This window comes from Meles meles, chromosome 15 (assembly GCF_922984935.1).
Source record: "Meles meles chromosome 15, mMelMel3.1 paternal haplotype, whole genome shotgun sequence".
NCBI classification, from domain to species: Eukaryota; Metazoa; Chordata; class Mammalia; order Carnivora; family Mustelidae; genus Meles; species Meles meles.
The window spans coordinates 18,923,352-18,939,114 of record NC_060080.1 but is presented as its reverse complement, the minus strand read 5'-3'; the positions used below and the strand labels follow the sequence as shown (position 1 = coordinate 18,939,114).

The 15,763-nt window shown below is 39.5% G+C and overlaps 1 protein-coding gene across 3 annotated transcripts in view; it reads left to right on the top strand.

The window, feature by feature from the left end:
- ITSN2 (intersectin 2) overlaps window positions 1-15,763 on the top strand; it is a 137,504-nt gene that overhangs the window by 44,396 nt on the left and 77,345 nt on the right. For all 3 annotated transcript variants that reach the window (XM_045978872.1, XM_045978873.1, XM_045978874.1), the window contains 7 exons: window positions 5,522-5,585; window positions 6,129-6,266; window positions 6,925-7,010; window positions 7,703-7,965; window positions 9,014-9,163; window positions 10,273-10,413; window positions 11,415-11,502. In XM_045978872.1, coding sequence (XP_045834828.1) covers window positions 5,522-5,585; window positions 6,129-6,266; window positions 6,925-7,010; window positions 7,703-7,965; window positions 9,014-9,163; window positions 10,273-10,413; window positions 11,415-11,502 — 930 coding nt within the window. The remainder of the gene's footprint in view (window positions 1-5,521; window positions 5,586-6,128; window positions 6,267-6,924; window positions 7,011-7,702; window positions 7,966-9,013; window positions 9,164-10,272; window positions 10,414-11,414; window positions 11,503-15,763) is intronic.

Here is a 15,763-nt window from a genome sequence, read left to right as displayed (position 1 = left end):
TAAGTGTTTTAAAATAGAGCTTTAAAGTGCTTAGGGAAAATAGAGTGGGAGATACTAATACTAAAGAGATTAGATAAAACATCTTATAGGGAGGGAGCATTTCAGCTCCATCATGGCAGGAAGAGTTAGGGTTTGGACAGAGAGAATGAAGGTGATAGCATTTGAGGGTGACAGAGAAGAAGTCTTAAGAGCAAAAAGTACATGGTATGTTTGGAGAACATGCATGTATGGGATCTCTTAATTGTGCAATAGGGCAAGGGAGCAAGAAGGCCTTGCAGTTGATTGTGCAAGCAAACTACACAATGTTTTCTTTAATTTACATCATAAATTTGTGATAAAAACTTAAAAAAAGTAAGATGGGGTGATCAGGCCTTGGGCTGGACAGCTCCTTTCTATACACTTAGCACTGTCCGCCGCACTTGCGTCTAAGGTCACGTATGTCAGATTCACTAGAACCTGAAGGGGGGAGAAAAGGGCAAGGCAGTCATGCACACAAAATTCAGGACAGCAGTTCCCTCTCCTGAAGGAGGTATGGAGATAAAGTCGTGGAACATAGCTTCAAAGCATTTAGTAATGATCTAATGTTAAGTTTGGGTGGTAGGTTCAGGCATGTCTTTGTATTGTACTTCATAACCTATAACTTGTTATTTTATATGTATCAAATAGTACATAGTTACTTTTTTCTGTGATTTTATCAAATTACTTGAAATAAGATATATTTTAAAGTCATTTTTTTTTTTAACATTTTAACATCTCTGAAATTAAGGACATGTGTTAGCATCTGTGGTGTCTTAGCACTATGTCATGGTTTTGTTGGCAGTGTTTTTTTTTTCTTTCTTACTTTATATAAAATAATGATATATCTTATAATTGATGGCATCTTAGATTCCGTGAAATATGATATTCAACACACTTGAGATTCATGAAAAGTCACAACTCCCATTTTTTTGAAAAAATGAACTTTGGGCCCTATATTTTACATTAAAAAGCGAACTAAAAAAGACATGTACAAAAATGTTCATAACAGCTTCATTCAGAACATCTCCAAAAATGTGGATATTTAATATTGTGTTAATAATAACACAATATAAATAATGTGGATATTATTTATAAATAAATTGTGTATTTCTGTAACACAGCATTTCACAGCAAAAAGATGAATGAATTCCTGATACATACAACAATATGGATAATGTATTGAATGAAAGAAGCTTGGCTCAAAGGGTCCACACTATTTAATACATTTACATGAAGCTGAGCAACTGGAAACCTGATTGGTGGTGATAGAAAGAAGAATATTTTAAAAGCAGAAATTATTATTCCCAGCTTTTTTTTTTTAAAGATTTTAGTTAGTTATTTGACAGACAGAGATCACAAATAGGCAAAGAGGCAGGCATGGGGGGCGGGGAAGCAGGCTCCCTGCTGAGCAGAGAGCCTGATGTGGGGCTCCATCCCAGGACCCTGAGATTATGACCTGAGCTGAAGGCAGAGGCTTAACCCACTGAGCCACCCAAGCGCCCCGATAGAAATCAGAATATTATAGTTACTCTGTTGGGAATGGACCATACACAAACCTTCTGAGGTGCTAAAAACATTCTGTATGTTGATAAGGATGTTGGTTGCATGTGTACATACCTGTGTAAAAATTCATCAAGCAGTACACTTAAGATTAGTACACTTTATATATGTACTAAAAACATACAGTAAAAACAAAGGTGGAATATGAAGGTCAATGGAAACTCACCTGTGAAGAATTAGTCCCCTAATGTTACTTTATTTGTATATGCCACGTTATATGAAGGTCATACATTGAGTTGTTTGCAGAGAGTATTATCCTGAGACTTACAAGAATGAAGCTATGTATTCATAGTTAAAGGAAAGTTGTTTTTTTATTTTTATTTTTATTTTTTAAAGATTTTATTTCTTTATTTAACAGATAGAGATTACAAGTAGGCAGAGAGGCAGGCAGAGAGAGAGAGGAGGAGGAAGCAGGCTCCCTGACTGAGCAGAGAGCCTGATGTGGGGCTCGAGTTCATGACCTGAGCTGAAGGCAGAGGCTTTAACCCACTGAGCCACCTAGGCGCCCCTGGTTGTTTTTTTTTTTTAAATAGGTGTTTCTTGTGTCTTGAAACTCAGCATGAGCCCCAGGTATATGAGACTGGGACTGATCTAGACTTACATGTTATGCTTTGTTCAGTGAGTGTAGCATTCAGTGATCTAATTTTCTTTCTCTTCTTCTTCTTCTTCCCTTCCTCCTTAACTCTTGTGATTTATTTAGATTAATTCATTGACTCGTAGTTGCTGAGTCACATATCTTCTGGGCATTCTGTGACATACTGAAATGCACGGGGGCAAGGGAGATATGGTCCATATCTTTGAGGAGTCCATAGTATATAGGTCACATAATCATAATATTTGCTTAGTGGTTTAAAAGTGCTGTGATTGGGGTGCCTGGGTGGCTCAGTTGGTTAAGCATCTTTTGATTTCAGCTTAGGTCATGACTTTGCTATCATGAGACTGAGTCCCAGTTTGGGCTCCATGCTCAGCAGGGCTTCTGCTTGTCCCTCTCCTTCTTCTCCCTTTTTTTTTTTTTTTAAAGATTTATTTATTTGACAGACAGAGATCACAGGTAGGCAGAGAGGCAGGCAGAGAGAGAGAAGGAAGCAGGCTCCCTGATGAGCAGAGAGCCCGATGCTGGGCTGGATCCCAGGACCCTGAGATCATGACCTGAGCTGAAGGCAGAGGCTTTAACCCACTCAGCCACCCAGGCACCCCTTTCCCTCTCCTTCTACTCCTCCCCCTGCTCACTTGTTCACTTTCTCTCAAATAAATACATAAAATCTTTTTAAAAAATAAATTAAAATATAAAAGTGCTGTGATTAATAAAGATGAGAAAGTGACCAGTGCTGTGAGGATATGAAAGAGCTTTAGGGAAGAGATGACATCTGAGTGGACCTTGTAAGATGAGTAGTCCACCAGATAGAGAAGGAGGAACTAGCATTATAGGCACAAGAAATAGATCAAAAGGATTGGCAGACCAACAGTGTAGATGTTCAAGTGAGCTTTTCTTAGTAGAGTACTCTGCTGGCTCTCTGTAGCCCTTTGTACGATGTATACCTTGCACATTTAAGCCTACCACCAGTAGGCTTTTAACCATTTACATTCCTTCCTTCCTTCCTCCTGTTTGCTCTGTTGCCCAATGCTAAGGGATCTGCTTTCAGTTGTCTTTGACTAAAAGCTGAAACATTAGTTACTAGACCTTCTTTTCAGGTTTGAAATAACCTTCCATTTCTCTTTATTAGAAAAGTCCTCCTTATAAATGAAACAAGATGGGATCGGGAGGGAGACAAACCATAAGAAACTCTTTTTTTTTTTTAAATTTCTTTTCAGTGTAACAGAATTCATTGTGTATGGACCACACCCAGTGCTTCATAAGAGACTCTTAATCTCACAAAACAAACTGAGGGTTGCTGGGGGGAGAGGGGTAGGGAGAGGGTGGTTGGGTTATGGACATTGGGGAAGGTATGTGCTACAGTGAGTGCTATGAAGAATGTAAATCTGGCGATTCACAGATCTGTACCCCTGGGGCTAATAACACATTATATGTTAAGAAAAAAAGATCAAAAAAAAAAAAAGAAGAGTCTTCCTTTTAACAACAAAGACCTCCTCAAATCTCACTTATGTGAAATCTACTGAGGACTAATTATTTGGGAGACGGTATGAGCTATTTGCAGTGTTTTTTCCTTATGTGATTTCTGTTAAAAGACCAGATTTTTTTAAGACTGAGATTTTAAAGTTACATAATATAAACGTCCAGTTGCATGTTATAATTTATGGTGTATTTATGTCTGTTCCTTATGGTCTATGTAGCTTTGATTACCCAGATCTCATGTTCAAAGCTCAGTGGAACAGTGGGTTAGCAGCATTCAAGCTGGCTCTGTAGTGGGAGCTGAGGAAGAGTTGGTGGATGGACTGTTTTCTATGCAGAGTTGTTTGGATGGTTCTCAGCTCAGGCTGAACCCGAGTAGAGCCTGACTCCCAGTACTCATGGCTCAGTCGTCACCTGGGAGTGGGAGGTGCAACACCTGCATTACTGATTAGGAGACCTGCCCTGGAGAAGCCGTGTCATTTTATCCACGGTCAGAAAGCTCCACACTTGGCCACCAGTAGTGAATGCTCCTGTGAATCAGACCTGAATGGATTCCTGGGATTTCTGTGTGACCTTTATCCTAACATGAAAATGCAGGGCTGGAAGCCTGTTACAGAAACATATTTTTGATGACTGAGGGAGAGAAAAGAAGTTGGAACAGTTTATTACAGATCATAAGCATTCAGTGAATGCTGTTATTACTCTCGGACTCTATCCCTTAGGTCCCCACTGCACCTTAGAGAACTTTGGATTGCAGCTTTATTCATCACTTTAGCAAATATTTATTGAGCATTTATGTACCTGGCATGGGGTACAATTGTCAGTGAATAAGGCAGTCAAGGTTTTTGTCCATAGGACTTAGTATGATAGTGGAAACAGACAATAAACAGGTAAACAGGAAGATAAATGTTACATTACAGATTGTGATATGAGTTATGAAAGAAACAAGCAAGAAGTGTATTGGATCATAGGGCAGACAGAGAAGACATTTCTGAGAAGGTGGCATTAAATTGGGACTTTCAGGGTGAGGACCCAGACATGCAGTGATGTCAGATTTTAGAACTTGATGTTGGATATAGGTGTACATGAGGGAGGGATCAAGGCTGACTTTCTGCTTTCTGGCTTGAGACCCTGGCGGGACAATGATGTCACCCAGAGCAAGGGGAAGGCTGAAGGTAAATTGTTTGGGTGAAAAGGGCTGTGAATGGGGATTGAGAGAGTCATTTTGTATGTATTTGGTTTGAGATGCCCGTGAAATACTTCAGCAGGTTTTTCAGTTAGATACAGAAATCTAAACCTAAAGCGGAGGTTTGGGCTGGGATGTACATTTGCAAATTATCTAGGTGCTATTTAAAGTCACAAAAATGAATGTGAACACACAGAGAGAACAGAGTGCCCAGAACAGAGCCTTGGGGAATCCTAGCATTTACAGGTCACTTGGAAAAGAGAAAGTAGAGAGAGAGGAAAGATCAGAGAGAGATGAGAAAGTCTGAAGATGCTAAGAAAGCAGTGCATAGAGGTGCATAGGAAGCATGAGGGGGCCCAAGAGCTCAGCCTCCAACACTTTCTGTGCCAGCGCTAGGACCTTCATGCTGGTCAGTGGTGTGTACTTGTTATTTTCTGAAAGGACATGGGGGAACACTTGAGTTACTAATTCTTGATTTTAAATTCCTTGGGGGCAAGGGTTTTGATTACTGTGTTTTGATTACTCCCCAATGCTCAGCAGCTGGCACATGGTAAAATCTTTTTGATGTTAAAAGTTTCCAGGATAGCAGCAGTATTATTTTATGGAATACAGTCATTTAGGTTTGCATGACTTGGAAGAGGCTAAAGAATTTTCTTTCTTTTTTCTGGTTTTTCCCACTCACTCAGGTTTTCAAGCTAGAAATGCTCTTCTTCAGTCAAATCTTTCTCAAACTCAGCTAGCTACTATTTGGTGAGTTTGTCCATTGATCGTGATTTTTAACTATACATCCTCTGTTGTAGGAAAAATACTGTTTCTGCCAAAGTTTGTGACTCAAAGATGTTCCATAAAAGCAGCCATTCAAAGCCTAATGCAACCCTCAAAGTCAATAAAATTGTACAAATTGTTATTTTTGGCAATGTAGCATTTAATTATTTTGCAAGTAAAACTGATTTGCCTTTTCATAATGGCATCTGTGGAGAATTAGAGAATGTCTCATTTTTAATTTAGAGCTAAATGTGATTTGATAGGTGAATTATCCATGAAATGAGACAAGCCACCTTTTCAGAAGGAATGTTTCTTTTTCTGCTTTAAAATTTCTCCCCTCCCTTGTGTGATAGAACAGTGAATGGTAAAAATAAGCTCACTTTTCCATGTATATTTATATTTCACTAAAGTATGTTAACCCAACTGTTTACTCTAATTATTGTTATTTTGAAATTAAATACTGAACTCTTTTGAAAATACTTCACTCTAAGTAGACTGTTTATAAGCTGTGAACCACATTTCCTTTAGGACCCTGGCTGACATTGATGGTGACGGACAGCTGAGAGCTGAGGAGTTCATCCTTGCGATGCACCTCACTGACATGGCCAAAGCCGGACAACCGTTACCACTGACGCTGCCTCCTGAGCTTGTCCCTCCGTCTTTCAGGTGGGCGTCTCTTGAGGTGAAGAGGCATGGTTTTGATTCCTGGGCAGACAGGATTATTGCGTTGCGATCTCCTGAGGCCTCTGCTCTAGTTTAGTGGGAAGTTAAACATTGACACTGACATTTGATTTTGGTATTTAATGAGTTACACTAGCAAGGAGTAGAAATAGGTGTGTTTCCACCGTATTATAGGTAAGGAAACTGGCAGCTACAGATTAAGAACACGGATGGCAGTCGGCTAAACCACGATGTGAATCCAAGCCTCTCTGGCTAGACAGTGTATCCTGCCATACCTCATAACTCTAGACCATATTGCACTCTAAGTGTCTTCAATACTGCATTCTAAATATTTTTTTTTTTTTTTAAGATTTTATTTATTTATTTATTTGACAGACAGAGATCACAAGTAGGCAGAGAGGCAGGCAGAGATAGAGGGGGAAGCAGGCTCCCTGTGAGCAGAGAGCCTGATGCGGGGCTCGATCCCAGGACCGTGGGATCTTGACCTGAGCCGAAGGCAGAGGCTCAACCCACTGAGCCACCCAGGCGCCCCCTGCATTCTAAATATTAAATGGCTCTGGTCATTGGTAGTATAGCTGTATATACAGTCTAGAAATTTCCATATTGTGTGGTGCTAAATTCATTTGTTGTCTTCTTTTCTTAGGGGAGGAAAGCAAATTGATTCTATTAATGGAACTCTGCCTTCATATCCAAAAATTCAAGAAGAGGAACCTCAGAAAAAATTACCAGGTAACATTGAGTGTCTAAGTTGTATGTTTACAGTGGGTTCTCTTAAATTTACCTTGAGTTGTAAACAAGTATTTAGTATGTTACATTCTTAATATTTTATATACTCTAAGAAAAAACTATTCAACAAAAGGGTTAGATTTTGACATTAATAAACTGAAGATAGTAAAAAATGAGAAGTATATTTAGGAAGAAGAGACAGTGTATGTGTTTGGCAAGAGTCTTTGTATTAGATATCCTAGTTAAAATGTTCCTCTTACTTTAGGAAAAATCACTACAGGAAGCTTTGTGATGTAATCTTCAGCTGTAAAGAAAAGTTTAAATATTGGTTGAAAAAGTACATATGTAGATATTTTAAAGTATTAAAAAGTTAACTATATCAAATAAAATAAGTATATAGCCATATAACTTTATTTATCTGAAGAAAATACTGAGAAAACAGTATTTTTATTGGCAGGAATAGTAAAATTATTTCTCTCTCAGATGGATTCAAACTCAGAAATTTGTTTTCCAAAAATGAATCCTCTTAGACAAAAGTAAATACTTCTCTATTTACATTTGAGTTAAAACTGTCCTTAGGGGAAGTATCCACAGAGTAACAGCACTCAGATGATCACGAGGCATGAGGGTGTTGAAACTGGAGTCCACATTCTTGGGCTGTTCATGTGAGGGTGCTTACAACATGTTTTATTTAGTTACTTTTGAGGACAAGCGGAAGGCCAACTACGAGCGAGGAAACGTGGAGCTCGAGAAGCGACGCCAAGCGCTGATGGAGCAGCAGCAGAGGGAGGCAGAACGGAAAGCCCAGAAAGAAAAGGAAGAGTGGGAGCGCAAACAGAGAGAATTACAGGAGCAAGAATGGAAGAAGCAACTTGAATTAGAAAAACGCTTGGAGAAGCAGAGGGAATTGGAAAGACAGCGGGAGGAAGAAAGGAGAAAAGAGATAGAAAGACGAGAGGTTGTTTTTAACTTATTTTGTTTCCTCAGAAAATGATTATGTTTAATAAGTGACTTTATTCCATTTGATTTAAAAATGGGTATTTTTGTGTCTCTTTCTCTGCATCATTCATTCTTACTTATCCTCTCCATCTCTGAGCCTTCCTTCCCTGGCGGAGGGGAAGAGGGCCCTTGCTTGTGAAGGGTTTTCAGGGCCAGTAACTGGTGGAGGAGGCCTGTCTGCAGGTGATAAGTCATTCAGAGGAGGACTGATCGCAGAGCTGAGTTGAGTGAGGAGCTGAAGTTAGTGAGCCAGAGGAAGGAGTCCATCCAGGCAGGGCATGAACAAAAGTAAGCTTGGGATCCAGAGTAAGAGGCCACGGAATTGGAGCCCCAGAAAGCTGAGACTGGGGAGTCCAGAGGAGAAGCACAAGGGTGGGCATGCACAGGTCCTTGGGATAAATGGTTGTGTGGTGTCCCTAGGAGAACGGGCTTTGTTTTAAGGGGCTTGGGATGGAGCACAGAAATCTTAATAATGACGCTGAAGTAATGTCAGGAGAAGGGTTTTTCTTCCCTGATACCAGAATAAAGGTATGATTATTCTTATTAACACTTATATTTCTGAGATTGTCTTTTTATTTAAGAAAAAAGTAACAGATAAGAAGATGGTCCCATGAAACAGTCAAAAAGTCTGATGGGTATTGTTGCTTTTGTGGAAGTCTGTAGGTTAGGCCTACTACTAAAACTAGGTTTGCCTAGTTTCTTAACTTAGGCACTGAAGCTCACTAAATGCCAAACACTGCCTCACCTCTTTGTCCTCCCATCACTTTTTGAATGAGGCAAAATTGTTAATTTAAAAATTAGTTCATTGGGGCACCTGGGTGGCTCAATGGGTTAAAGCCTCTGCCTTTGGCTCAGGTCATTATCCCAGGATTCTGGGATGGAGCCCCGCATCTGGCCCTCTGCTCAGCGGGGCTTCCTCCTCTCTCTCTCTGCCTCCTTCTCTGCCTGCTTGTGATCTCTGTCTGTCAAATAAATAAAATCTTTAAGATAAAATCCATTATTTTCAGGCAGCAAAACAGGAACTGGAAAGACAACGTCGTTTAGAATGGGAGAGGATTCGTCGACAGGAGCTTCTCAATCAAAGGAATAGAGAACAGGAAGAAATTGTCAGGTTAAACTCTAAAAAGAAGAGTCTTCATCTCGAGTTGGAAGCACTGGTATGTATGCCTGAGGTTTGAGTGAAATTGCTCTGAATGATGCTAGAGTTACCTGTTGAAAATGCCATTGTTCTTTTTTTTTTCCTTAAGATTTTATTTACTTATTTGAGAGAGAGAAAGCAGCCACAAGCAGGGAGTGGGGAGCAGGGGGAGAGAGAGGGAGAAGGAGACTCCTAGCTGGCTTAGTCCCAGGACTCCGGGATCATAACCTGAGCTGAATGCAGACACTTAACTGACTGAGCCACCCAGGCGTCCCTGTCATTGCTTTTTAAACGTACCTCATGAATACATTATGTTTTCATGGGATTGACTAGTCATGTTTTCATGTGTGCTTCTTTACAGTCTGGACAATATAGTTTACCAGAACAGTGACTCAGGCCACTGAGAGTTACATTGTGGTCTCAGTGCAGAAGCTGCCAAACTATGTATTCCTGGGCAAGGCATCCCTTCTCTGTGTGTTGCTTTGCCCATCTGTAAAATGAAGAGTTGTGTCAGTTTGGTAATTTTTTTTTTTTTTTAGTTTAGTAATTTTCAGTTTTGAAATTGATGTCTAGAAGTGGTCTGCAGAGCGGTGACGAGCAGTGGGAGGGGGGAAGCCAAGGCAGTAGGGCAGCACTCCCTTCTCCCCAGCACTTCCCATGACTCACAACACACAAGCTCCACAGTTACTTGCTTTGCTTTTCTTGGAGTTTTATCTGGATTTGCTCGGAAAAAAGGATTCTGCTAAAAAGAAAAAATGATTTGAAGCTCCTGATCAAAACGATCTCTTAGGACTCCTCTCAGTTCTGCCGGACTGTGGTTCTTAGCTAATATTGGCCAGTATGCTTACCCGATTTTACACTTCAGATGTCAGAGTCAAGTTGTTTAAAAGGCTTTGTTGCAGATAAACAAACAAACAAATGGCTTTGCCGCAACTGCAAGGTGAGAAGATAGAAAGGGTGTAGGTTTAACCCTAGATTCTAAAAGCCTGACCTGATAGTGTAACAGGATTTTGAAAAAAATACGTGTGTAGCCATGTTGTAGATTCAAGCTTAGAATGTAATTCTTCTGATAGGAGCTTTTCCTATTAGCATTTTAAGTCACCGTATGTTTATATGCTCTTCCTATAGAATGGCAAACATCAGCAGATCTCAGGCAGACTTCAAGATGTCCGACTCCGAAAACAAACTCAGAAGACTGAGCTAGAAGTTCTAGATAAGCAATGTGACCTGGAAATCATGGAAATCAAGCAACTCCAACAAGAACTTCAGGTTAGTCCCTTGCTGCTGAATTGTACAAAAATGTGAGCAGTTGTTAATAATTCTTCCTAATAGAATAGTTTTCATTTTGGGGGTGATGGACCCCTCTGGGTCTCTGATAGACTTCATTCCTAGAAGGATGTAAATATATACACCATCTTGTATATAATTTTAGGAAGCTCATATGCCTTCTAAAGCTCTACTAGACATCTGGTTAAATTCTGCTTAATATTTGTATATAAATGGATGCCTTTCACTTTGACTTTTAAGTCTTTAATAAATATATAGCTATACCTCTACATTAAACTAAGTTTATTGCGACTACTTTTAGGAAATTTTGACTTAATGTTATTCTTTCACAGTTGCGGTGAGAGTGTTAAATGTGTGTCCCTCAGGGACCTCATCATCTTCTTTACTTGTGCAGTAAGGTCTAGCTCAGTTATCGTGGTTTAGAATAAGGACCGTGGGAGCATTCTGCATCTTTAGAGTCCTCTCAACAAATTTCTGCTTCTGTATGGACTAGCAGTTAATTAACGAAGTGTTCTTACTGTGTCACAGCCGGTACAGACCGAAGCCAGATGACATTTCCTGTCTGATTTAAACCTGCTTCCCTAATTCCTGAGTCTCTGAGTTCTTTTTGATATTCATTCTGAGGTGTCATGACCTGCTTACAAATACCATTTAGTGCAGATAGCAAAGGCACCTCTCACCTTGCGCCTGTGGGCGTCCATCAGTACACTGAAAATTGTAAGACTTCTAGACACATGCCATTAACAAAGATTTTCTTCACCACCTTTACTCCAGCCAATCATTCATAAATGGATGTATGTTTAAATATTTGTATTTTAAATCATGCATAATTCCATTTTAAGTTATTCGTAAATTATAGGTGCTTTACAGCTACATACTATTCCTATACTAAGTTTTAAGAGTAATTATGTTTTGAAGTTTTCAAAAAATGCTCAGACAACATGACGGAATTTTAATCAGGTACTACTTTTTTTTTTAATAAGGATTATCAAAATAAGCTTATCTATTTGGTACCTGAGAAGCAATTACTAAATGAAAGAATTAAGAATATGCAACTCGGTAACACACCTGGTAAGTCTCTAAGGATTGTTTTACTTCTTTTATTCTCTGAATGACCATACCAGTGATACTCTGTTACTTGTTAAAATAACATTATTCTGTTATACATAGCATTTCTTGTCTGTAGTTAAAAATTTCAAAATAATGTGAAAAAAATCACAGATGTTAGAGCATTTTTAGTAATAAAAAGTAAATAAGTCAATTGGAGAAAGACAATTAGCATATGATCTCACGGATATGAGGAATTTGAAAAACAAGACGGAGGATCATAGGGGAAGGGAGGGAAACATGAAAACAGGTGAAACCAGAGAGGGAGACAAATCATGAGAGACTCAATCTCAGGAAACAAACTGAGGGCTGCTGGAGGGGAGGGAGGTGGGAGAGATGGGGTGGCTGAGTGATGGACATTGGGGAGGGTATGTGCTATGGTGAGAAAAAAACCCTTATAAATAAATAAGAATGAAATAAGTAGTCATTGGGGTATGCCTTCCTATCCTTCATAACATTTTATGTTTCAAATATCAGTCAAATAAAATGTTAGACTACAGTTAAATAAGATCTAGGTTTGGCTCTAATGCAAGACTGTATGTACATTCTGGCAAAATCCTATACCAATGGAAAGAACTTTCAGGAAATTCTACCATGGGACCAAGCTTGTGAAATTCTGGGTGATAGTGTATAGCAGTATTAGACCTAAGCAGAACGGAACGCTCTTCCCAGACCTTTCATATCACCTAACTGATTCATATAAAGACTTTTACTGGCTTGGCCCTCTGACATCTTTGGAGCAAAATAGTCCAAGGCAATTTGTGGAATGTCACATTTTTCTTGACCCAGGTCCAACCAGGATACTGAAAAAAAGATCTCTATGTTGGATAGCATGCCAGTAACAACATAACAGAAGAAAGGTTTATTTAAAAGTAAATCTGCAAATACCATGTTAGAACTGACTGAAGTATTCTAAATGTCTCCTTTTCAGTATTTGTCAGTCTTTCCATTCCGGGGCTCGCTCTTATAATTCTGGCTCTTTAGGAAGTCCAATAAACAATATTTCTCATCTTTGCCCAAGTTCTGAACGAATAGAGAAATAGGCAAAGGAGCAAGACATCTGAGAGACCAAAAATATTGCCTCATTTTTGGTAAAGCTGATATTGTACAGCCTGGCTTACCTGTGAGTGGGACAGTCACCCCTGTAAAAAATGGGTGTACGACTAAGAACAGGTTTCTTGTGGGCAGTTCAGTCTCAAGAACACAAGGGATTGGAAGGGTCTAGGCTGTGTATGCCCAAGTCCCTAATCGTGAGCCCACCAATTACTGAAGGGGTGGGAAGAAGTTGAGAATGGTGTCCTAGTGAAGGGCCCTTCACTTGGAAGAAATACCAGGCATAGAGAATTTTACTTTTGTGAACTGTTCCTGCTGTGTCTCCCACCTTCCACTGAAACGGTCTGTCCACGTGTCTTAGACCATATTCCTTGCACGTATTTGTTTTCTTGGCTGTTCGAAGCATATCAGCCCCAACCTCACCCCTCCACAGGCACTCTAGAGGCTGGATGAGCAGCCCTACTGATCGGTGCAGTCACAGAGAACATAGCATCACTCTCGTTGTTGCAGTGTTTGGACTGTGAATGGAATGTGGACCATGTCTTATTGGAGACTTGGTAGAGCTAGTCTTTCTTATAGAATGCAATCCACGTGTTATTAGTTATTGGCTCAAAATAGGAAGCTTTCGTTTGCAGTTTTCAAAGCACCCTGTATCCCTTAGATTCCTCTCTGCATCCCTGTTGCCACTGAAGATTACCAGCCATGGCCAAGCACCGTGCTGGACAGTTTTCATGCACTGTGTCTTTTAATTTTTACAACAGCCCAGTGAAGTAGGTATTGTTATTCCCCTTGTGGAGCTCACCAAAGCTGAGGCTCAGGTTAAATGGTTGCCCAAGGTGGTACAATAGTCGTTCTCAAATTCTTGTCTCGGTCTGAAGCCCACTGTACCACCACATTGCCTCTCTGGATTTTCAGTTTTCTCATAGATATGATCTATTCAAATTCAGTGTTGAAACATCCATTATTCGTGATGCTCATTTGGAAGAGAACTAGGAGTGTAAATTAATTGATTTTTCCCACAGTGCTTGTCTCCTAACTGAAATAGACTCTGAATTACTTGAGGCTAGGACCCATGCCTTGTCCTTCTTTTTCCCCTGCTATTGAACCTAGTACAGTGCCTTGCACATAGCGGAGGTGGAATTTCTTGAGAAATTATTTATTGAAAAACTGGAAAGCTACAGGATAATTATAAGAGAATTTAGCAAGATGTCTGGATAAAAAGCATGTAAAAACCAGCAACTTTTACTGTATATCAAAAGCACTTAGAAAATATCATGAACAGGGGCGCCTGGGTGGCTCAGTGGGTTAAAGCCTCTGCCTTCGGCTCGGGTCATGATCCCAGGGTCATGGGGTCGAGCCCGGGTCGGGCTTCCTGCTCAGTGGGGAGCCTGCTTCCTGGTAGCTCTCTGCCTGCCTCACTGCCTGCCTCTCTGCCTACTTGTGATCTCTGTCAAATAAATAAATAACATCTTAAAAAAGAAAGAAAATACCATGAACAAAGGTCTCATTTACATTAGCATTCTCATTATTATGTATAAAGAAATGTGTAGCTGTAAAATTTTACTGCTAGGTATGAAAGATGCCTGGGTAAGTAGGTACATGTTATGTTCCTGACTCGGGAACGCTGATATCGCTCAGCCTTGTAAAGATGTCATTCTCTACTACTTTGTCCCGTACATTCAGTTCCATTCAGGTTTCTCTAAATGAAACCTGGCAAGATAATTCACAGATTCACCTAGAAGAGAACGTGCAAGATTAGGCAAGACTTGAAAAAGAACGACATTGGTGGGGAGAACACTAGCGCTACCAGGTATCAAAACATGCTAGGACCCCTGAAAGAAATAGTGCATTTTATGTTAATTAATTGAATTTAAATTTTTAAAAATTAAAAAAAAATGTTAGGAAAGCTCTAGTCCATAAAGTAGTGTATTTTTTTTAAAGATTTTATTTTTTTATTTGACAGAGAGAGATCACAAGTAGGCAGAGAGGCAGGCAGAGAGAGAGAGAGGGGCAAGCAGGCTCCACGCTGAGCAGAGAGCCCGATGCGGGGCTTGATCCCAGAACCCTGAGATCATGACCTGAGCTGAAGGCAGAGGCTTTAACCCACTGAGCCACCCAGGCGCCCCTAAAGTAGTGTATTATTGATCAGAAAGAAAACATAGAATGATGGAACTAAATAGAGGGTCTATGAACAGGCATATATATGTACACACACACATATATATATATGTGAGATATATCTCACAATTTAGAATATGTTAAGTTTGGCATTTAACACCAGTGGGGAAAGGATGGGCTTCCAAATAAGTGATCTGGGGGACAGTTGACTCTCTGAAAGGGAGGTAAGGAAGCTCTTTACCTCAATCCATGTACATAAATAAATTCTAGGTAAGCTAAGAGGCTAAACATAAAAAAAAACTTCTAGAAAAAATGTTATAAAAACAAAGGAAAACCTTTTTGTAATCTCACTGTCGGAAACATTTCTTCAAATAATCCCTAGAGCTATGAGGGAAAATATTTACAAATTAGATGATACAAAAATGAACTTTTTAATGATGAAAGACATCATAAACAGTGCAGCATTGGAACTACAGTACAACAAGAATTTATAGCTGCTGCAGATAAGAAATAAAGACGACCCAACAGGAAGAAAAAAAGGCAGTGGATAGGGTGAGGCAATCCAAGAGGGTGGCCAGTGAGCCTATAAATAGGTGTTGATTTGATTTCAGTTGTTATCAAGGAAATACAAATTAAAATAACAACAAGGTTTCTTTTTTTGCCCATTAGAGTAAATGAAAAAAGGTTGATAATATCCAGTGTTGCTGAGGGTGTGCAGAAACAGGTACTTTGGTGTCATTTTATATTTGTGTTCCTTTTTGGAAAGACGGTTTGGCAGTTTTTGTCAAAATTTAAAGTGCTCAAATCATTTTACATGGCAGTTCATTCACCTCCTAGCCATGTAAAATACTTCCACGTGTGCTTTCAAATACATGTACGAGGATATTTATTGCAGCATTTTCATGTAAATAGTAGGAAATTAGAAACAACCTAATGGCAATCCAAAAGGGGATAGTTATATAAATTACGAAATAGCCATCATGTAGACAACCATGGAGTAATTTTAAATTTATACGTCTTTTTTTCCAGTGTTACTGCAATATAATTGGCATAC